General features: G+C 43.9%; 3 protein-coding genes and 1 long non-coding RNA gene across 8 annotated transcripts; 3 read left to right on the top strand and 1 right to left on the bottom strand.

Annotated features, from left to right (window-relative positions):
- Positions 1,982-5,989, top strand: LOC110436122. 5 transcript variants are annotated; one of them, XR_002453799.1, is made up of 4 exons: positions 1,982-2,159; positions 3,050-3,527; positions 3,942-5,575; positions 5,663-5,989. It is a non-coding gene; the product is annotated as an uncharacterized LOC110436122 (long non-coding RNA). The 5 variants fall into 5 exon arrangements; XR_002453798.1 differs by having other exon boundaries at positions 1,983-2,159; positions 3,050-4,100; positions 4,256-5,575; XR_002453796.1 differs by having other exon boundaries at positions 1,987-2,159; positions 3,050-4,413; positions 5,253-5,575.
- On the top strand, positions 6,703-9,328 carry LOC8077611 (protein FAR1-RELATED SEQUENCE 5). Its single transcript, XM_021463587.1, has 6 exons — positions 6,703-6,852; positions 6,947-7,042; positions 7,176-7,272; positions 7,549-7,827; positions 8,164-8,637; positions 8,847-9,328. The coding sequence occupies exons 1-6, from the start codon at positions 6,703-6,705 to the stop codon at positions 9,326-9,328; spliced, it is 1,578 nt and encodes a 525-aa protein (XP_021319262.1).
- LOC8074002 (PI-PLC X domain-containing protein At5g67130) lies at positions 10,352-13,704 on the top strand. Its single transcript, XM_002447799.2, has 7 exons — positions 10,352-10,913; positions 10,994-11,131; positions 12,163-12,261; positions 12,373-12,676; positions 12,803-13,026; positions 13,138-13,224; positions 13,315-13,704. The coding sequence occupies exons 1-7, from the start codon at positions 10,674-10,676 to the stop codon at positions 13,471-13,473; spliced, it is 1,251 nt and encodes a 416-aa protein (XP_002447844.2). The 5' UTR covers positions 10,352-10,673; the 3' UTR covers positions 13,474-13,704.
- LOC8074001 (40S ribosomal protein S10-1) lies at positions 15,676-18,546 on the bottom strand. Its single transcript, XM_002446445.2, has 5 exons — positions 18,389-18,546; positions 18,242-18,290; positions 17,586-17,871; positions 17,034-17,169; positions 15,676-15,959 (listed from the first exon to the last, which is right to left on the bottom strand). The coding sequence occupies exons 1-5, from the start codon at positions 18,389-18,391 to the stop codon at positions 15,879-15,881; spliced, it is 555 nt and encodes a 184-aa protein (XP_002446490.1). The 5' UTR covers positions 18,392-18,546; the 3' UTR covers positions 15,676-15,878.

Genomic DNA, 23,000 nt, shown 5'->3' with positions numbered 1-23,000 from the left:
CGATTATGATGGTCAATACTTGTGCTAACTCACAGCTCGTTGGAACGGTGGTGGAGTACACAATTAACAATGCGTCAATGACATGGCGCGCGGAGGCCGGCCGCCGCTCTGCTAGGAACCATTGATTAACTACCAGCATAATCCACTCCGACTTGGCATCAATTTTGAAGATTTGATTCGTGCAATTGGGGAAAGGTCACTGCATGGTAGGGAGTACAAAGAGAGTGCCTACTTTATATTGCAACATTTGCTAGCCGTAAATGTGTCTCTCTTAGTCATTTGTGTCATTGTGTGTGTGGTTTCAGTATTATTTATATTTCCGTCGGTGCATAATATTATAACTATCTTCTTCATGTATTTTTCTTCTCTTATTTTTTCATCCCCACCTCCTTTTCATGCTTGTCTTTTTTATATCTTCATTCACTAATCGTATTCCCTAGGTTTTTTTACAAGATGTGTATTCCCTAGTTGTGTTAACAATGGAACCTCGCTCTAGGATAAGGATATGACCTCCCCTAAAAGAAGAAGGTAAATACTACTATAAAATTATTTTTTTTATCAATGGTGTTTCCACCGTTGGTTTGAGACTTAAACAGGTATTGAAAAACTCCCAACTACGATGAAAAGTATACATCATCTTTCCCTCATGTGTCTCAGCGTGTATGCTTCTTTGTTATGGCTAATAGGCGGGGCCTCGTGCTCTCTCTCTCTCTCTCTCCAGCGAGGAGGCAGGCCGTGCCATGGCCCTCACTTAGAGCGGTGGTGGCCCCAGCATGGATGGCCCCCATGGTGCGAGCACGAGAGGTGTCTACAGAGGTGTCCAAATATTCGATGTCTACAGAGATGTCCAAACATTTGATGTCTACAGGATGTCCAAACATTCAATATTTTCACCCAAAAACACCATCGATGTCTGCAGAGGTGTCCTCCTCTCAGACATCGATGGGCACCTCTATCAAATGGTGTTAATTTTTTTATATATTTTCACCATCATCTCATTACAAAAGACAATTGTGATGACCTCGATTATCACCACTAGTTATCACCGATAAACAACAGTGGTGAGCATCTTGTAGTAATCGTATCATACATATATAGACATTATGGAGATAATGTAATGGTTATATTGTTGACAAACATAGGATTTCACAAAATTACAAATCCCATAAACAACATTGACATATTCTATTAGGAAATGATATAACTAAGGCTTGTGTTTGTTTGGTTTGATTGGCGAACATTACCTATTCATTCACCCCCTAAGACTTGTCACATTATATTAGTACAAAACAAAGCACTATATTAAACCTTATGCATCCTAAATTGCAGTTGTCTAAAATGGAGAAAAATTTTCATGTCACCAAAGTATAGTGAGACAACGTCGGTGGTGGGAGACGAGCTTCTTCTTTAGATTAGAAGAGCGAGTTTGTCACTATGGGGTCTAGAATGAAGGATTCGAGAGTAGGCAGAGCCAAACATAGAGGTGGAAGGGATAGCGAAGCAACAGTGTAGAACCGATAGGCCAGGAGAGGATAGGAAAAGACAAAACCATTTTAAGTGGCAGTTGAATGGAGGACTAAGTAGCGGTTAGGCGGCGCACAAGATAGGAAGATGTGGGCGAGCGGACGTGAGCGAAAGCATAAGAAAAAAAAACCGATGAAAATGAATCAGATGCAAAAAAAAAAAAAAACCATATAACAGCTCGATCCTGTATTAAACTAGAGTACGAGTACACAAAGAGGCATGTGCCTCATTTACCTCTACATTCAGCGGGAGCTCCCCGCAAGCTCACCGTGGCCACGTTAGCAGAATTATTTTGGGCCGTTTGATTTCGCCTTCAATGGTCAGATTTCATTTGAGCTCCTATCCAATTTTGTCGGCATGTGGTGGCCCGTAAAAAAAATCCCCTCAGTCTCTCCTCCCCGTCTCTCCTCCCGACGCCTCGCTCGTTCCCATAAAAAAATCCCCTCGGTCTCTCCTCCCCGTCTCTCCTCCCGACGCGACAGCGACAGGCGACGGCGCCACCCGCGGGCGGGCTTCCCCTCTCTCTGTCCCTCTCCTCCGGCGTTGCGGCGTGCTAGGTGGCCAAGGACCGTGGCCTCCTCTTCACGCGATGCCGGGGTGTTGGCGCCCTCCACGGGCGCTCGACGAAACCCTAGGTACCTGTTCCTCACCGTCGGCGGTGGCGGCGAAGCTCACCGGCTTCATCCCATCGGTGCCCCCTCCTGAAACCTCTCGAATCCTCTTTCCCTTTCTCTACTCTCAGCTTCCTCGTTCTCTCCCTGTCTCCTCACATGACGACGCACCGGTCGGCTCCTCTGAGGCGGCGAACCGCAGCATCGTTGCTGACCTAGGGTTCGCCCTCCGTGTCATTAGCCGTTTAGGATCGTCCGGGCCCTGGCACGGCAGGCCCCATGAGGGCGGCGGTGGCAAGGGGAAACCCTAGGTCACCTACCATTGCAGTGGCCCCGACACAGGTGGTGCGGACGCGTGCTCGCCGGTGTGCAAACGGGGTTCCACGGTCATAGCGGCGACGCAGGGCCATCCCTCGTCCTCGCCTCTCTCTTGCTGTGCAAAAGTCCAGCCATCAAGTATGGATGGATATGGGTACTTTGCCGTTCCTATTGGTGCTTCAACTTTAATGTTTAGTTTCGTAGAGTCGCAGATTTATTTCTTCAGATTTGTTCAATGGTGTATGTGCAGTTGTAGTACAATATTTGAAGCAACGGCCTGTTCAATCATGTTGCCTTTATGAGGCAGTTAGTTTTGTTGTCATAGCACATGAACTGATCTAATTAGATGCTTCAGATCACTTGATTTAGGAGCCACTGATGATTATTTCTTTCCATCTGCATCGACTGACAAGAAGTAACATTTTTCCGCAAAGTGAAAGCTACTTTTATTTCACTCTGCTTTTGTTCCAGGGAGTTTTATAGCTCCAAAAAGCATTGTTGCGACATATCAATTTATGATTATGTATATTTACTAAGTTGTACATTTGGTGGCTTAGACATATTCGAATAACTTCAATCTTTTGTTATTTTTCTAGGGAGACAGAATGTCCAAATGATTTGGCTATCCAGTCCCTTTTATCAGCAGTGGATTCATTTGGTGCTGATTACAAGCTTCTTGGGATACAGGCTTCCAGGGAGCCAACGACATGATATAAGAAACTTTTCATGCTTCCATTGGCCCAATTCTACAATGGCATTGTCAGGTTTTATGTGTCTCACAAAACTCATTCGCTTTCCTGCACTCAAATCACAGTTTAGTGTACTTAGAGCAACTGTGTTTTTACTTTCCAGTCACCCTTTCACAACTGGACTTAACAGATGGAAACATGCGGATAAAGTAATTTAGTTGGAGCTATTGGAATTTACGGCTCATAGTACTTGTTCTCTTTGCGTTTCCTTGCATCTAATTTTCATGGATTTGCCATGTTTAATTTAATTCTAGGAGCAAAGGAAGAGATTACACAGGATGGCCATGCGGTTCTGCATTGGTTTTGTGTCAGGGAGGACTAAATGGTCCGTGGACAATTTGTTCAGATCTTTGATATCGTCCTCATCTTCTTTGCAATTCCAGTTTGATCCCCCTAAGGCTGGGGTTCCAATGCATCACATATTTGACCATAAATGTAGCAGATATAGAATGGGTGGTTAGTACCTACTATAAAATTTATCACTACCGGTTTCTGAAAGATATATTTATGTACTCCTATTGATCGTTTAGTACTCTAGCCAAATTCCTTTTGACTTTTCATGCTCATAGGTCATCCAACTTTGTATTTATTTTTGGCGCTCCATCTTCCTGTCTATTAATTGATATCGGTTTGTTGCCAACCCTTCTCTGGCACTAATCGGTCTAAGAGTTTTTCCAACCATATCGAAGACATCTATATGTTTCTATCCTCACTTCATCATCATAAATGAATTATATAGGTGTCGTAAGAGTTCTTGCAAGTCGAAGCTTTTGAAAACCTCAGTAATGCTATTAGAATCTTGGTCATCTCCACAGAATATTCAGCCTCAAGCATTTTGCCTGTGTTTTTAATAATATTCCTGTCCTTGCACAAAAAACTTACTTTGACTGATCTTCAGGTAAGCTACCTGTGCACTAAAGTTTCTTTATTTTCTGCTCTCATACTTGCCTTTCCTCTCTATACCTATCATACCGTCATCCACTTCCTAAAGCAAACCTTGTGGTGTTTAACTATAGACTAACAAGATATGCAATTAACCACTCTCTTTCACAGTTCAAAATTGTGTTACACGCACTGCTCCATGTGTAAAAGGAGACCAGCTAAGCACTCTCTTCGAGAATTAAAAAATGGGTTCCAAGACCTGATGCTTGTGTTCAAGGAAACCAGCTACACGAAGGCTCACATACCTTCTTAGGATGCTGTGTCTGAAGGTATGTTTTTGGGCATGCTTGACCTTTTTGATAGAATTGAAACCACGACAGCTGCAGATGGTGTCCTTAAATATGAATTTTGGAAAGTACTTAATCCATCCCAAATTATAGGACGTTTGACTTTTTTGATACCAAGTTTGACCATTTGTCTTACTCAAAAATTTGTACAAAATATCACTTCTTTTGTCGTGGCTTGGTGGTTTATTAATAAAAGTTGTACATGTATTACAAACTTGGGATAAAAAAAGTCAAATGTCTTATAATTTGGGATGGAGGGAGTATATGTTACTCCTTTTTATTGTGAACTTCTTCTAATTGGTCCACTGGAGTTGTGGATCGATCTTTTGAATTATTTACCACCCACTTCATAACAATCAAAGCAATACTACTGTCGGTAAATAGTTCTGTCTTCCTCAAACTGCATGACTGATATTCATTTTATGCACTTCATTATGTTGGTTGTCCTAACCCGACTGTAGGTGGTGAGCTTCTGAACTAAACTTTCAGCCTATACGGACATCTCTATGTTGAAATACCTGTACAAAAGTGTTGTAGATCTGTCCGTTTTTTTTTTGCAAACATCTGTCCAGTATTCTAACAGATATGAAGAGTATCCTGTTTTATGTACTATGCAAATCAATTTATAGGCCAGCCAATGCTCATTACTTATGTTGTCTTTAGTATCCAGTTCCATTGTGAAACCTTTTTGTGCCAATATTTTAGTGCCAAACTTAGCACCCAATTGGTTAACTCAAGAGTGTATTGTGTAAATTTTAACCATATACGACAAAGGATTTCAAATTTGTAGTGGAAAATGCTTATATAATTTTCTGGAACAGATACTACTACATCGATTATATTCACTAAAAAAGTTGTTTCTTCGGGGCATCAGCTGAGAAGACCACATAGGGTGCTATGTGGAAGCCAGCTGGGAAGCCAGAACATACAACTCTCATGGGAGGTCATATTCCCTTTGTTGAATTTTTGTTTCAGCCTCAACAAGAGCCGGACCAATTTAGTGGTGGCTATTATGGGTATCCCCAAGGATACTATCCATATGGTTGCTTGCCCCCTCAAAATCCTGCCATATACACCTACACAACAATATCCAAGGTATCAAAGTTACCAACAGCAGCCAGCATTGCAGCCTCCACCATAACAGGTAAGCATGTTGCTCAAGGCCCTACCACAACATTTGTTAGTCGGTGTAATTGTGTGCCACTAAGATATCTTGTTCCTCCCTTTGCAGTAGGAGTAAAGATGACCCGAGAGGATCTTTTGCAAACTGCCCCCAATGTTGTTGGGGCAGCATCTTTGGTGCATCAGCACGACAATCTCCTTACTTTTGCACTGTTATATGTATGTTCCATAGAATGTGTTCAGTTATGTCCAGGGAAACAATGCTACCTATGATTCCGTCTATTGTACAACAACACCATGCCCAAAGCCACATTTACATGTACAAATCATGTGGCATCGCACGTATTGTATGCCTATGCTTCATTACTCCCTAACACCATATGTAATATATTCTTATTTGTTGTAAGACCAATTACAGCCACTTACTTTTAATTAAGTTATCATATAATTTAAATGTGTAACACATATATTATTTACCCACACGCGTGCAGGGGCGCGCGCTTCGTACTAGTTTCCGAAACAAGACACAACACCTCACGAGTGACAGAACAGCACGAGAAAAATGGCAATATATCAGCAAATCATATGGGCCATGAATAATGCGCGCGGCGTACGTAACGAGCTGCGGTTGCTGCCCCGTGCCAGCTCACCTGGCGGTTGATGACCCGCGGCGGCAGCGCACCGGACCACCGCAACGGTCACCCGGCGCTCCCGTCCGTACCCACCTCCCGCCGGCTTCATCAGGGCTAGGCTCCACCCGTGACATGACGACCGGGGCCCACGGAGGATGAGGCGCCCCCACCAACGCCCAAGATCCGCGGGGGTGGAACGAAAGGTGAAATTTTGGGAGAAAATTGAGTGCGGCCTCCCCGCACCGAGTCCCCGTGGGCACCAGGCTCGTGCTGATGACGCGTGTACACTGGGATTTGGCGAGCCGTCCGCTCGACTCGCATCCCAGCGCTTCTCGTATCCCAGCGCTTCGGCTCGCACGTCTTCGGCTCGCAAGTTGGTTTCCATCACCCGATCAGCGCCGTAATCATTGGATAGTTACCTGAGTTAGTTCCATCGCACGGAAAAGAGCGCAGAAATAGGTCACGCCGCCGCCGATACATACCGCGGCCGGTTGTGCGAGTTGCCGCCGGTTGCGCGATGTCTTGTAGCCACGCAAGCCATACGACGGACTACGCCTTCAAAGATAATTCAGAGGAGATTTGTTCCCAATCAAATACACTAGTAGACAGCATAGAAACGAACTCTGCCCTAATCAATGGTGTCGTTGATGCCATTGATGCAACACAGGTACGTATGGATCGCTATGCACCTGATAACATTATAGAATTTATTTATGCTAGGTTTGTATGCGGGAACATCTCAAACAAGTGTTTTTATATAGGAGAACAACACTGCTGTCATCAAGTCCGCGTGTACATTGCACAGGACTATATCAATTTTGGAGTTGCCAGAATCTACGACACAACAATCAGATGAGGTATGAGATGTCAGTTTGATTATTATAAGCATGGAGAAAATCATACTATGTATTTTTTGGTTATTAAACACCTTTAAATTTTCTTTTTTTTGCGAACGAAACACCTTTAAATTTTCTCTCTCTCATACAACAGGTAGTAGATAAAACTAGACAACCTTTGATTCGCCCTCAAGTTGGAATGACTTTTGATTCAGAGGATAAAGCTTATGAGATGTACAACACCTATGCTGGTAAGGTCGGGTTTAGTATTAGAAAGAGTCATACGAAGCGCCGAGTTGATAAAACTATATGTCAAAAGTATATAGTTTGCAGTAACCAAGGATTTCGAGGAAATGAGTCATCAAACAGGGACGTTACAAGGACGGGTTGTGATGCCCGTGTTCAGTTTAGTGTTAGTAAAGAGGGGATTTGGAAAGTACAAAAGGTTGTACTTGATCACAATCATTATCTTGCTAGTCCAAATAAATTGCACAAGTTGAAGTCACAGCGTCGTGTAACCGAAGCAGACAGGCAGCTCATTGGTCAGATAAGAGAAGCTGGAATGAAGCCAGCCCAGGTGTATGAGTTCATGAAAGAGTTTTATGGAGGATCTGACAAAGTTCCATTCGCACAGATGGATAGCAACAATGAGATCGGTCGTGAGCGGAAGAAGTACTTAGAGTCCAATGATGCACAGTCATTGTTGGATTACTTGAAAAATAAGCAGAAAGATGATCCTGCATTTTTTTATGCTGCTCAAATAGATGAGGAAGATGGCCGGATAGCTAATTTCTTTTGGGCAGATGGTCAGTCGATTATGGACTATGCATGCTTTGGTGACGCTATATCATTTGACACCACCTTTCAGACTAATAAGTTTGAAATGCCTTTTGCTCCACTCCTTGGAACGAACCATCATAAACAAACAATAATTTTTGGGGCTGCACTGATATTTAATGAGACTATTGAATTATTTGTTTGGCTCTTTGAGACCTTCCTAATAGCAATGTCAGGCAAACATCCCAACACAATTTTCACTGATCAAGACGCGGCCATGGCAGGAGCAATTGCCTATGTATTTAGAAATACAAGTCATCGTCTTTGTTTGTGGCACATCTATCTTAATGCTGCTAAACATCTAGGGCCCATAATTCAGAATTATCCTGACACATTTTTACCTGAATTTAAGAGATGTGTGTATGAAGATAGATCAGAAGATCTATTCATCCAGAAGTGGCAGGAATTGTTGAGTAAGTATAACCTTGAGAACAACCAATGGATGGCAAACTTATATGCTTTGAGGAAAAAGTGGGCCGCTGTATATCGTGACTCTTTTACTGCCGATATGAATTCAACTCAAAGAAGTGAAGGTATGAATAACGTCTTCAAGAAAAGATTTCGTAGAAAACTTGGACTTACTGAACTTCTTATAGAGTGCGAGAAGGTTTCTGCTAGCCTTCGTGAAAATGAGTTAGAAGCGGATTTTAATTCACGTCGAAAGAACCCAGTTACTTGCATCCCAAATTTACCTCTATTGAAAACCGCAGCTGAATCCTATACAAAGAGGATGTATTTGGAGTTTGAGGAAGAATTTAAAGAATATTTTTCATTCTCTTGTAAATTGTTGCAAACTGATGGATCAATCTTCACATATATGGTTACACATATGCAAGCTAATCATGGAGCAACGACTGTTTTTGACAGTGCGAATATATCCATTACATGTTCGTGCAGAAAGTATGAATCCATAGGTATGTGCACACATTTTGAATTATAATATAGTTTCTAATGTGCACCGATGAAAAATTATATCTTTATTTTGTAGGTATACTGTGCAAGCATGCCTTCAAAGTTTTTAGTGTGAACGATGTTTTCAAATTGCCGCCGCAATATATATTGGGAAGATGGACCAAATATGCAAAAAGAGGATTTTATATCGAGAAACAAGAAACCGGCGAAGAAAGTTTGAAAACGCGTGCTGCGCGTATCTCACGAAAGGCTACATCCCTTACATTGAAATGTTCATTGTCAAAAGAACTTCTTGATGATTTGGAGAAAGGTATAGATAAATTGGACTTGGAAGCAGATATTGCTATAAGCAAGTTGCAAGAAAAATCCGATGATGTTCCTCTAGTTTCAACTGAATGTGCTACAGACACATTGAACGGTACAATATCATTTAGAGTTCCCCATATCATAAAGGGCCCAAAGAATAAGCGACTCCAAAGTGCAGTTGAAAAAAATACATTAAAGAAGAAAAAGAAAAGTTCCAAGACAAAAGGTATTGATCCTACCTTTCCTAGCTGATTTTGTTCCCAGGAAAAAGTCTAACTTATATATTAATTATTTTTGTTGACAGGAGATGCTACAAATAATACTGTAGAGAATAGAGACGGAAGTGTTAATCCAAACCAATTAATCGTAAATGACTTACATTTATTGTTTTAGTTTTATATTTTATTTACTTACAATAAATTGTTATAAATAATTTCTTATACACGACACATGATCTTCATGCTGGCAACAGTGGCGGTAATAGTACAATACAATTTGCAAATGATTCAGCCATGGTTGCTCCATTCATCCATGGCGGAGATACTAATAATGCTACAACGCCAAACTTCACAAACTGTGTGTATGGGCAATCTTTTACTGTGTCTGTTCCTTTCATGCAAGGCGGATATACGGATCTTTTACATGGTGTTCATCAAGATGCTGCAATGTCCTTATCCGCTAGGAAGTTAAATTTTGATGAGAATATGTAACTATATTGTTCAACAAGACGTCACTTTGTAGTACTTTTTTTGGATGGATTTGCTAGTTACGTTGGTTATCAATTTCAAATTTTTGCATATTCTATTCTCTATGATCACAACATACTGTGATAATTTTCAGCAAAAATAGCCTCTTATATAAGTTTAAAAATAGCCAACATGCTATATGTATTTCAAAAAAAAAACAATGTGTAAACATATCTCAAAAGCCTTTGCACCATCAGAAAGATCATGGACTGCATCTGAATATTTTCATCATTATTACACGGGATTAGTTATGAAATCCAGCAGTGGTAAAATTGCACTCAAGTGATTGTACTAGTGACTGTTGGAAAATTAATCCGACTTCTAGACGTACAAGCAGCGCGTTAAAGCCAGGAGCCGAGAATGTACTACGAGCGTCGGGCGATCTGCAACTAACTTGCGAGCCGAGCGCTACGTGGACTTGACCCTGCGAGCCAAAGACGTGCGAGCCGAAGCGCTGAGATGCGAGTCGAGCGGACGGCTCTCCAAATCCCGGTGTACACGCGTCATCAGCACGAGCCTGGTGCCCACGGGGACTCGGTGCGGGGAGGCCGCACTCAATTTTCTTCCGAAATTTTAGAGCGTCCGAGTCCGAGAAAACCCACGCACGGCGGGTCAGGGTGCCGACGCCACTCGCATGTCCGGCCTTGCAAGCCACACAATGACACGAGCACCACTCTGAGACGCGAGCGAAGCGACCGCCGCCTGCTTTGTGCTCGCTGCTCTCCTCCTGGCTTCTTTGCCTGGAATAGCTGGATATTGCCGTGCCCAGGCCATTGCCGGGAGCTAGAGTAGCAGGAGGCGGCGGCGGCGGCGAGGGGATCGAGGGAGGACAAGGCAAGGAAAGCAAGGAGATGGTGGGCGGTGGCAGGGACGGGCCGGCGCCGGCGGTGCTTCTTCTCCGCCGCGTCCTCTTGATTTTGATGCTGTGCTCCCCCGGCGCGGTGGTGGTGGTGGTGTCGGGGCGGAAGGTGGGCGAGACGTGCGCGGTGAACCGGAACTGCGACGCCGGGCTGCACTGCGAGACGTGCGTCGCCGACGGCAACGTGCGGCCCCGCTGCACCCGCGTCGCCCCCGTCGACCCGCAGACCAAGGTACGCGCCCGAATGCGGCCGCCGGATTTTACTGGATCGCTGCCACTGACCGTCCCATGGCAACTGGTGGGCTGTGGCAGGCGCGGGACCTGCCGTTCAACCGGTACGCGTGGCTGACGACGCACAACTCGTTCGCGCGGCTCGGGCAGCGGTCCCAGACGGGGGTCGCCATCGCCACGCCGTGGAACCAGCAGGACACCGTCACCGAGCAGCTCAGCGTGAGTTTCCCCCCTCCCTCTCCATCCTTCCTCACAGCTTCCTGAGCTGAGCTCGGCAGAGCTACCTGCTGCTCGTCTCGTCCACGTTCCGGATGACCCGGCGGCGCTCGCAAACGTTTGCTTCCACGTCCTAGACTCCTAGTAGTACGTACAGTAAGACATACGGCACGGTTGTCTCCTTCTTCCTTCGGCTCCGTCGTCCCTCGATCGCTGGCGGCGGCGCGCGCGAATCTTGGAGCAAAATGCCATTATGCCATGCCAACAGCTCCTCTGCTGCTGCTTCCACGGGTTGGTTGGTAGGCATGGGCGTGAGGTGCCGCCGCCGGGCGCGACGCGACAGCCAACAGGTGTCGCGGGGGGCTCTCCGCGTGCCGACGCGTGCACGCGCTCCAGACGGCGAGCGAGCACGGGTTTGCGTGCACGCTCCCGGTGGCGGGGCAGAGCCGCAGCGAGAGGCACACCACACCGCCACCACACGCCCGGCTGCGGCTGCGCTTGCTTGGAGCATGGTCGCGGCACACATGGCACTGCACTGCGGCGACCCCCTGTCTGTTGTGTCCTGCACGTCTCTCTGTGATGGCCGCATCAATGAGCTAGCTCTCGGTTGCCGCGTCAATGTCTCTATCTCGCCTTGATGTCCCCACGATGGCATTTCCGGCAACCATAAACCATGTGGCATTCTGGACGATTATTGTTGTGATGAAAGATAAAAAAAGACGGAATGAGGTGGGGTGGGTTGTGTTATACATAGCTGGAAATTTTTCGTTTTTATTTGACAATTATTATCTAATAAAAAACTAATTAGATTTAAAAGATTCGTCTCGTAAATTATAGATAAACCGTGCAATTAGTTATTTTTTTTATTTATATTTAATATTTTATGCATGTACCGTAAAATTCGATGTGACGGAAAATCTTTAAAAAAAATTAGGAACTAAACAAGGCCTTAAGGATGACTCGGTTGCTACTAGACTGCACAGCAAGTCAGCACATAGATTTGGCCTCACTTTAATTCTCTGTCTGTGGTGCAGAACGGCGTGAGGGGGCTGATGCTGGACATGTACGACTTCCGCAACGACGTCTGGCTCTGCCACTCCTACGGCGGCATCTGCCAGAACTTCACCGCCTTTGTAAGCTCTTCCTCCTCCTCCCAGCCGGCGTCCACTCACCGTGTTCGTCTCCACACACACACACAGCTCTGTCTGACTGACTGACCTCGAGTTCTTCCCCCCCTGTGACAGCAACCGGCGGTGAACGTGCTCCGGGAGGTGGAGCGGTTCCTGTCGCGGAACCCCGCCGAGGTGGTGACCATCTTCGTGGAGGACTACGTGGAGTCGCCCAAGGGCCTCACCGGCGTGCTCAACGCGTCGGGCCTCGGCCGCTACATGTTCCCTCCCTGGCGCATGCCCAAGACCGGCGGCGACTGGCCGCGGCTCAGCGACATGGTCCGCGACAACCACCGCCTCCTCGTCTTCACCTCCAGGCCCGCCAAGGAGGCCGCTGAGGGCATCGCCTACGAGTGGCGATACGTCGTCGAGAACCAGTGTACGCCGCCGCCACCGCCGTCCTTCCTTGCATTGTCAAGATCACTCACATCGAATCGACGTGATGAGCGATGCAGTTTCTGACGCCCGGCTCGGGTGGTGCTTCTTGTTGCTTGCTTGCTTGCAGACGGGACCAAGGGGATGGTGAAGGGGACGTGCCACAACCGCGCCGAGTCGGCCGCCATGAACGACCTGTCCAGGTCGCTGGTGCTCGTCAACTACTTCAGGGACCTCCCGAACCTGCCGACGGCGTGCAAGGACAACTCGGCGCCGCTGCTGGACATGGTCACCGCCTGCCACGACAAGTCCGGGAACCGGTGGCCCAACTTCATCGCCGTCGACTTCTACAAGGTCAGCGATCATCACTCATCAGCCCCGTCGTTCGTCTCATCTCCGTGGTTGGTTGGTTCCTACTCAGATCAACTCTGAACTTTTTGGCTTGTGGATCTTGAACGCGTGCAGAGGAGCGACCGAGGCGGCGCGGCGGAGGCCACGGACAAGGCCAACGGCGGCCTCGTCTGCGGCTGCGGGAGCATATCGGCTTGCAACGTAATGCCTCCTCTACTAGCTAGCTGCACAAAAGCCTCTAGTAAAATTACTGACAGAGATGAAACTGTGTGTCTCACTGTCTCTGAGCAGGCGAACGGGACGTGCACTCCGCGGCACGGCAGGACGCCGAAAGGCATCTTCAACGCCTCGTCCGACGCGGCGGCGTGGAGGTCGCCGCCGCCGCCGGTGCTGCAGTGGCAGCGGCTCATCCTGCTACCGTGTCTCCTTGCTCTCCTTCTGGGCCTGTAAATTCTACGTATTTTGCCGTGTACATACATAGACGGATTGGTTTGGTTGCAGCCAGCGAGCGAGCGTATTTTGTTGTACATACAGACAGATTGGTTGCAGCCTGTCAGCAGCTTAGTCCACACTAGTCTGTGTATGAGACAGGGTGCACATATACAGTAGCATAAACACAAACATCAAATGCGGACAGATGCGTTTAACCATGATCTTGATCGGCCTCGCCTTTTGTTGCCCCGTTCTTAGTCTTGCTCAGTTGCTCTTGCTCATCGATGCACAACTAAAACTGGGGACGGCCTTAGGCTTCTTGATAGACAAACTGAGAGCCTAATGAGTCAGTTTGAGCTCCAAGCAAGGGAGGCATTTCGTATGGGCTTAGGCCTCACTTACTTCACCTTAAAAACCAAAAACTTTTCAAGATTTCGCGTCACATCGAATCTTACGGCATATGCATAGAGTATTAAATATAGATGAAAACAAAAACTAATTGCACAATTTGCCTGTAAATTGTGAAACAAATCTTTTAAGCCTAGTTACTCCATGATTGGACAATGTTTGTTAAATAAAAATGAAAGTGCTACGGTGTCAAAATCCAAAAACTTTTTGGATCTAAGCAAGACCTTACTATATGCACTCTGATAGTGAGGCCTTGTTTAGTTCCCTTGCTGAAAAGTTTTTTTCGGTACTATAGTGCTTTTTCTTGTATTTGATAATTATTGTCTAACCATAGGCTAACTATGTCAAAAAAAAACTCATGGTCTAACTAGGCTTAAAAAATTTGTCTCGTAAACTATAGACAAGTTTATATTTAATACTCTATACATGTGTCGTAAAATTTGATATGATAAGAAATTTTAAAAAGGTTTTGAATTTCGAGTGCAACTAAACAAGGCCGGAGTAGTGACCGTGGACCGTGGTGCAAAGAACCACATCCAAACACTCCCGGTGCATGTGTATCCAACGTAGCCACGAATGCAGGCTAAACCTCCAGCAGTTAAAATAAAGCCATGCCAGCAATTCAGCACAAGAAAAATGCCCTGTGGTTAAAAAATAATGTCATGCCTAGTGCAAGCTGCCAAGCTCCACGGCAAAATAAACCAAGCCAGAACATTCTCATAACTAGACCAACACCATGCCATCCTTGCACCTTGGTTGAAGTCCGTAACTTGTCGGAGGTGCCATGGGCACGGTCTCAAAATTAGCATTCTCCGGTGAATCTAACATTGGGTTAGAGTTGTCACAAAGTAGCATTCTGGTGAATCTACCATTATGGTTCTGAATATTAGGGATGAATCTAGGCCCCATTTAGTAGGGCTCTGATTCCAGCATCAGCTCCAGTCCTACCAAACGGTTTAATAGAATAACATGTTTGGAGCTATTTTTCATACACCTTTATTTTTTTATAGCCACATAAGCTTACAAGAGTTGCTAAGTACCCATAAAAAAAAGAGAAATGGCTATGTCCTATACAAATGCAAATATAATAGAGTTCATAAAACATAAAGCAAAATAAAGGTAGTCATATTTTACACTAGCAAAAGCCAATTTCATAAGCTCGATTTGATCAAGCCTTGATGATAGTGTAACATTGTTGCAAAGCCAATTTTATAAGTTTGTTTTGATTCAGTTAAGGTGTGCTAGGTCTAGGAAATAGTTCAAAACCTAGATAACGTGAGGCTCTTAGTGGCAAAGCCAATTTCATGAGTTTGATTTCAATTGGTTGGGGTGTGCCAAGTCTAAGCAATAGTGCATAAAAGACATTGACATATGCAGTACTTGTACTACATCATCTGCGAATACGAAAGACAACTATCAGTTCCTGCAACGAAGAGCCAAATAAGCCGCAATTCAACACCAAAAATGTGCATCACTGGAACATGTCTCATATCTGGAACATGTTACATGTCCCCAGCAAGGTACCAATGCAACATGGCTCACTGGAACTATGTTCTGCCATCGTAGCGGCCGTGGGGTGTTTAGAGATGCCATGGGCGCCATCAGAAATTTGGCTGAGCTCTGCCAATTTTCGGAGGGCGCCATCAGAAATTAGAGCCCCAAGCACCAAAACTAATCGCTGTTTTAGCTCTATTGGCCCCAGCCAAGAGAACAATTCATTCAGGGACAGAGGGAGAACACAAACAGCAACAGCTAGAAGAAAAAGCAAAACATCCCTGCATCACACATCAGACCAGTCAACTGGACAATTACTTAGCGAAAAAGGTACTGACTTGAAAACACAAACGTTTTGCAAAGACTATTATACTGGAACCAATGTATTACGATGGACCAATTCTTTTTGCATATTGTCAGCACTGGCCGATCCGGATAACATTACTAGTACATAATAGCTGTCCTTCAAAATTTAAACGCATCACGCGAACAGAAACATCATGTCCAAACTAAGGGCAACTTCACTCCATGGAAGAAGAGGTCGGGCCAGCACCAAAGCCACTGCCGCCACCACGTCCAAACCCAGGCCTGCCACCAGAACTCTGCAATATTGTAGGTGCAGAAAATATATATCAGCATGTATGAAATACAGTACATGGCAAGTTGCTAATGAAATTTCAAAAGCGAACTTGACACTAGCATTACTGTAATTATAGAAAATGGTAGTACACGAATTTTGGTAAAATGAGAGCATGTAGGTTTAGCATGTATGTAGCATAAATGTCCTTAAAATGTGGGGCCTCAAAGCTCAGCAAAACTCTACCAGTTCACATGTGAGGCCTCTCAACTTCCAAATTCTAAATCAACATTATCCTTTCAATATACTACTTTAAAAACCACAATTAGTGCACAAACCACAATACAACGCCCCACCCAATCTTCATTCAATATCGCATGTCCCTTCTAAAACTAAAGATATATCAGGTAAAACCTTCTAGTAAACAAAAGCTATCAGTTAACTTTATTTATCTCCTACAAGAACATTTCCAGAGGCACCGGAGCACAGTTGCAGTGTGATCAGCCTAGCATAACAACTGTGCATCATGCTTCTGCTTTCTGTTTGTAAATTAACAGGATATGATGACTTTAGCCAAATGTTTATAACTAAATACAGCTAAACAAGGGACTCGTGCCAAATCTCTAGCCGGTCCTGTTCGCTTGGCTAAAAAGCCATGGCAAAAAGTACTGTTCGCTGATTTGTTGTGAGAGAAAAACAGTGCTTAATGGTAGGCAGATTGAGCTGATAAGTTCAAACAATCAGGGTGGAGGCCTGTAGGGCTTACAGGATAGCAAACAGAGAATCACCACCAACTCCATCTTTTAAAGTAGAAGAAGAATGGTTACTACTATATAAAAGATTGAGTTAATCAGGACAGAATGATGTCTCATACAAAGTCCATTCAAGATTTCTAATTGGCAGCAAATCTATGAAAATGTTTTCAGAAAAAAGTTAATCCTAATGTATTCATTTCAATCGTGATGCTTTCAAATTGTCAATTTCACTTCAAGCTGCATGATGTGTATCTCTATGCACAACACATGAACAGGTGGAATTTCAACTCAGTATGCTCAAACCTTAGGAATAAAACATGGCATCAACGAACGAATATGATTACCCTGAAAGATGGCTGGAACTCAGCAGGAGCTCCACCCTTGTCACCACCAAAGTCACCAGGAGCACCACGAGGACCACCACGGTACCCATCCCTGTCACCAAACCTTGGCCTGTCGCCTTCAAAACGACCTGGGCCCCTACATACATTACAAGCAAAGAGAAGATTAAATAACAGCATCAAAAATTCAAAACTAACAATTTGTACCTAATAGGTTAGCTTTAATCTGCTCCTCAATAAAACACACTGTTAAAAGCATCCAAATATGATCTGCTTAAATTTAGTTTGTCTGCTTTACAAGGATATCCTTACACAGCAAAATGTGTCATCCTAGAGCAGACTTATCAAACCAATAACTCAGTATAAATAAGTACAACAAAGCCCCTATTCTTTAATAAACATGTACTCAAAAAGCTACTTATGACTTGATTGTACTTTTCCATCTGAAATCATCACCAGACATGAGAAGCAAACATGTGAAATCATCACTAGACACGTTTGTTAAGTATACACATTAACATGAATGCCAAAGCGCCTCGAGAATTAAGGTTTTACCTTGGTGGGCGGTCACCAGGAGGGCCAGAGCCGAATGGGCGGCCCGGTGGCCTGGCAGACTTCTTGAGCGTGGCAGGCACGATCTCAGACGGGAGGTTCAGGTAGTTGCGGAGGTGCTCAATGCCATCGTTGGTGAGGTACCAGTAGTAGTACTGCCAGGAGAAGGTCTCCCTGACGTACTCCTTGGACTTGAAGCTCTGCATGAGCTTGATCACCTGGAGGTTGGGCACATCAATCTGCGGGTGCTTCGCCAGGTTGTAGTCCTTCTTGGCATAGAGCACGCCCTCTGCAGCAACAGATATACATCAAATTAAGAGAAATTGTATTGACACAACACACAACACATCAGTCCATGCTTTGAATTATCGGTGGTGAATATGTAACAACGAACAAGAAACTGTGTACATTCCCTAGTTTACTGTGGCAAACAGAATTGGAGGGGAAACTTCACAAGCTCGCTGTGTCAAACCTATATATCTGCTAGCTAGTTTGTGGGATGCTAAAATTGGCACAAAAAGGAGAGCTCAAAATAATACGCTAGCACTCTCCTATTAATAAAAATAAAGAACTTGAAGATCTGTCTCCTCCCATAAAACGAAACAGCCAATCAACGCAACCTACCCTACTGCGAGTTCAGTGGACCAAGAATCACGTACCCTTGAAGAGGTACTTGCAGATCTCATTGCGGTTCTTCTTGGGGATGATCTGCGGGTGAAGAAAACAGACGCAATATTAACACCGGCAACAGAACAGACGGAAGCCGAGGAGCAGCAGCGGATTAATCCTCGCGCGTGCTATCTTACCATGGTGGGCGGCGGGAGGGCGAGCTCCGGGTGCTGGAGCGCCTGGTGCTGGGGAGGCGGCGGCGGCGGCGGCGAGTGGGAGGAACGAAGAACCCTAGCGCACGGGTCGGGAGATGGCTTTTATATAGCTGCCGCCGCGGTGTAGGGTTTGGTTCGATGAGCAGAGCGAGTGAGGGGTATAAGCGTCAAAATGGAGGCGGGGCCTTCTGCATCTGGGCTGGACTTCTTGGCCCAGTACTACCCGGGGTACATATTTGGGTCGTTTATCCACTCAAAAAAATATATATTTGGGCCGTTTTGCGTTGTGTGGCTGAGCCGTTCTTTATGCACTGGGCATGGATTTATTTTCCGCCTCGGCCTGCTACTAAAGTCGGCTATATTTTTCTTTATTATTACTTCAAATATATTCTATTTTCTTGAAAACACGTGTGCTTAGAAGCTGACTATAGTTTAGTTAGTTAGATTTTTTCTATGATAAAGACCTAGCCATATGGATTTGAATGCTCGACTAATATTATATTTCAGAGACCAGGGGCGGATCTAGTTAAGGTGCATAGGGGTATAGCTGTTTCCATAAATTCTGTAGAGATATTAAGTATATATACTCATAATACATTATTATATATTATACCACCTTATTAAATAGTAATATTTTCAGCCCAAGTATTCATCATCCAAGATGAAAAAAAGCACTCTACAATATAATATCGTAGTACTAGCATTGAACCCAAAATGTACCGATCCATACACCACAAGACTAAGAAAAGATGGAACAAAGTTAAAAAAAGATGGCACAAGACTAACCGAGCCTTTTCGTCCTTGCAAAATGTTATGAAGTTTGAGTATGGATCTTCCTTGACAATCAATCAAATTTGGAGGAAATACTTTTTTATACTTAGCGATGAATAATATTGTCAAATTGAATCCTTAGGTCAACACATATAAACTATTCTATAGTTATTTTGTGGTATCTATTATTGGCTAATTAATTCACGTAGGTCCATACCCTCATTATTGAAATCTTTGATCCGCCACTGTAAGAGGCAGACCTTTTTTTTGAGACAATGTGTCTATCAATAACGAGAGTCTGTTATGATTCATCGATTTTAAGATCTACACGAATTCAATCTTTTAAAGTCCTATATACATGTAAGTATGAGTAACTTTTACTCCATTTCCTGAATATATGTGAGCTGCTATCAGTTTGGTGATAATCTACGATGTCGTGCCGTAATGGTAGTGGCTACTCCTATAAATTATGGTTTGTTTGAATCACTGGACTAAACACTCCTGGACCATCCAAATAGAGATGAAAACATATGGAAATGGACAGGAAATAATCTCTCTCAATTTTGTTACCATAATATTTCACCGATAGTGCGAGCAGGATAGTCAGGACTCAGGAGCAGTAGCCATAGCAGGATATATGGATACTAGGAGAATGCCCCGCGCGTTGCTGCGAGAATTACCGGTAAAATTATACTATCATAATATATGTTAGTGGATGATTTTTAGTATTTTAGCATGGACAACTAAATATATGTTAGAAAATAATGTGGTTTGCTAATGTGAATAACATAGATACATGATAAATTATATGTGTTAGTTCGATTTATTAGTGGATAATGATGTGAACACTTTGCATGGTGGGGTAATATATTAGTGGGATGATTTAGTGGATGTTGATGTGGACGCTTTGCATGGTAAGAGAAATAGTTAGTGGGATGCTCTAGTAGATGATGATGTGGATGCTTTGTATATCAAGAGAATTATCTAGTGGGGTTTATCTATATAAGAGATATAGATACAAAACTAGGAAATACAGTCAGAAAATAGACATAAACAGATGGTAAGTTGGAACTTAAGCCGAGTTAAATGCCACATGGCAACCTAAACGCATAAGCTAAATTGATGGTGTACCATATGGTGCACCTCATAGAGTCACAACTCACAAGTCAGTGTGACATACACAGCATAATTCCTGTATTTACAATAGTACAATACACAATTCGACATTACACACATACACCAACAAGGGGAATGGCCATGGATCGTGTCCATGGTTGTGGTGTGAGTTGAGGTATAGCACGACACACTGACTCAATCGCGTCTGCCCAAGAATCAACGCCGGCACCAACCATTCGTCCTAGTACGCCCCAGCTCGCAACATCACCCGATAGGTATAGGAAATTACAGTCGGCTCAAAAACAAGATACCGAGAATACATGGCAGGATACACACTTAAGGCCTTGTTTGGATGTTATCGGATTCACCTCAATCCACATGTGTTGGAGTGGATTAGGGTGGAATTTAGTTCAAGTTCCACTCCAATACATGTGGATTGATGCGAATCCGACTACATCAAAACAAGGCCTAACTGTTTGCGGTCTTGGTCTCAGTTCATCCCGTTTCGTGTCATGTCCAGTGTATTTTCTCCAAATAAAACAGGGATGAAAGCGGTAAATTGTACAAGATTGATCACGTCAGTTTCATCATGGGTGGACTAAAAGATGAACTAATTTCTAGTCCAACTCAACTAGCTGTTACTCTGTTAGTCTCTACGACTAATCTATGTATCTGGATAACATATGACTAAATTTTAGTTGGACTGACAACTTTTTTTAATAATGAATAAAATTCAGCTTCATCCCTTATAATCAACTAACTAAGGGAACCAGACCAATTGTTACAAACGCTTTGACAAAACAGAAAGCCGAGCCAACTTAAAAATCAAACCTATATTAAAAGGCCATCGAAAAGAAAGCAAAGAATTTGAAAGCCTCGTTCGACACACATGGATGATACCCTCTTTGTTTACTTCAAACCGTTCCGCTTGTGCCTAATGACGTAACTAATGCGTTTCCATGAATAACCATCCGCTTCTCTTATCAGTCGTACTTTCTCTCTCACAATAAATAAGTCAACAGTAATTTTAGCCATGACTTTTCAGATCAGCGAACAACTTTGACATGATTATGGTCTTGTTAACAAAAAGAGGATAAATCTAAAAACTAATTTAGGTGATCCGGACATGATTGTGGTCTTGTTCAGCAAACTCTAATAGTTAGCCGCTAACAATTAGCTCTTTGGATCCAAAAGTCGCCAATAGTTTACTCTCTCTGTTCACAAAAGAATCAATTCTTAGAATCCGTGTAAGTCACTTAAGTTTGACTAACTTTATAGAAAAGAGTAACAACATCTATGACATAAAATGCGCATCACATGAAAATATATTCTACAATAAATCAAATGATACTAATTTGATACCATAAATCTTACTAGTTCTCTAGTTACCGAGAAGATTAGTTAAGTAGTGTTGTTTGAAGTATCGGTTGTGTTAAATGTAACCCAAACTATAAGAAAGATTAATATGAATCTGCAGCCCGTTCACGTCCAAAACTCGATTCTTTTGGAGACAAATTTATAGGCTATAAATTTATTCTTTGAGGGACCGAGGGAGTAGCTGAATAGTCAACTAACAACTATTTCACTAGTTATATCAAACTAGCTAATTAGTGGCGAAGTCATATTAATGGTTGTGGGTGTATCTGCACCCACAAAAAAAGGAAAACTAATACTACGATAAGAGTTTCACTATGGTTGTAGCTCAAATTCAAACACCTTCAAGGCGAACACGTCACCATTTGATTTGCTCTAACTTTGCCCCTGTAGTTAATACCAGCTAATATTAGCTATGAACTATTAACTAACTAATCCTTCCGTCCTATTGAAATTGTCATTTTTGACTTTAAGACTTCTTGTTTGGTCGTTTGTCTTATTCAAATTTTTTGTATCAATACTTTAGCAATGATTTATTTATTTTACTTTTTACGTAAAAAAATTGAATAAGAGGAACAGCTAAACAAGAAATCTGAATGTCAAAAACGACACTTTTAATAGAATGGAGAGAGTAATTATTACAAGTGTCACGTACTCGGATCGCTTAGCCACACCTAAACGCGCACGCGCCCAAGGAAAAAGAGTGGCCACCGACGGCAACCTGTCGGCGGCGGTCATCGTCCCGTCAGCCGTCAGGATCCACGGGCTGTACGGGGACTGCGGCGTATGACGCTTAAGACCGTAACCGAAAGGCATCTGGACAGCGATTCCTCGCGAACGTGCCTTTAGCCGCGTGTTTGGACAGCGATTCCATCGGGGCCGTCGAAGCTGATATCTCACTCATCGTCGTCGGGGACTCGGGGCCAGCTCAGCTCCTCTCGGTCCTTGCCTGTCGTCGTCGTCGTCGTCGTCTCATCTCCAAGTGGACGCAGGACCTGCAGGCTGCAGCCGAATTTGTTGCCCATCGCCCATCTCCAAGTCGTTCAGTCTGGAGGATCATCATCAGCCTCAATCCACCTGTCCGTCATGGCTGCCTGCCTTCATCGGCCATCTCTACCTGAGCACACCACCGGCATTTGTATATGAATACCTAGTAACTGTGCAGATGCAATCCTCTTATTTTTGTGCCAAACAACAAACGGCAGCTGCAAGCCTAATACAATCAGGCCCTCACAAACAGGAGTGCAGGAGACGCACCCCAACAGCATTCCATTCCATTCCATCCATGATCCATGGCACAAGCGGCACTGTACATGAAAGTATCCAGCCTGAA

The sequence above is a fragment of the Sorghum bicolor genome, chromosome 6 (assembly GCF_000003195.3).
Source record: "Sorghum bicolor cultivar BTx623 chromosome 6, Sorghum_bicolor_NCBIv3, whole genome shotgun sequence".
Taxonomy (NCBI): Eukaryota; Viridiplantae; Streptophyta; class Magnoliopsida; order Poales; family Poaceae; genus Sorghum; species Sorghum bicolor.
This window is presented reverse-complemented; position numbering and strand designations above follow the sequence as displayed.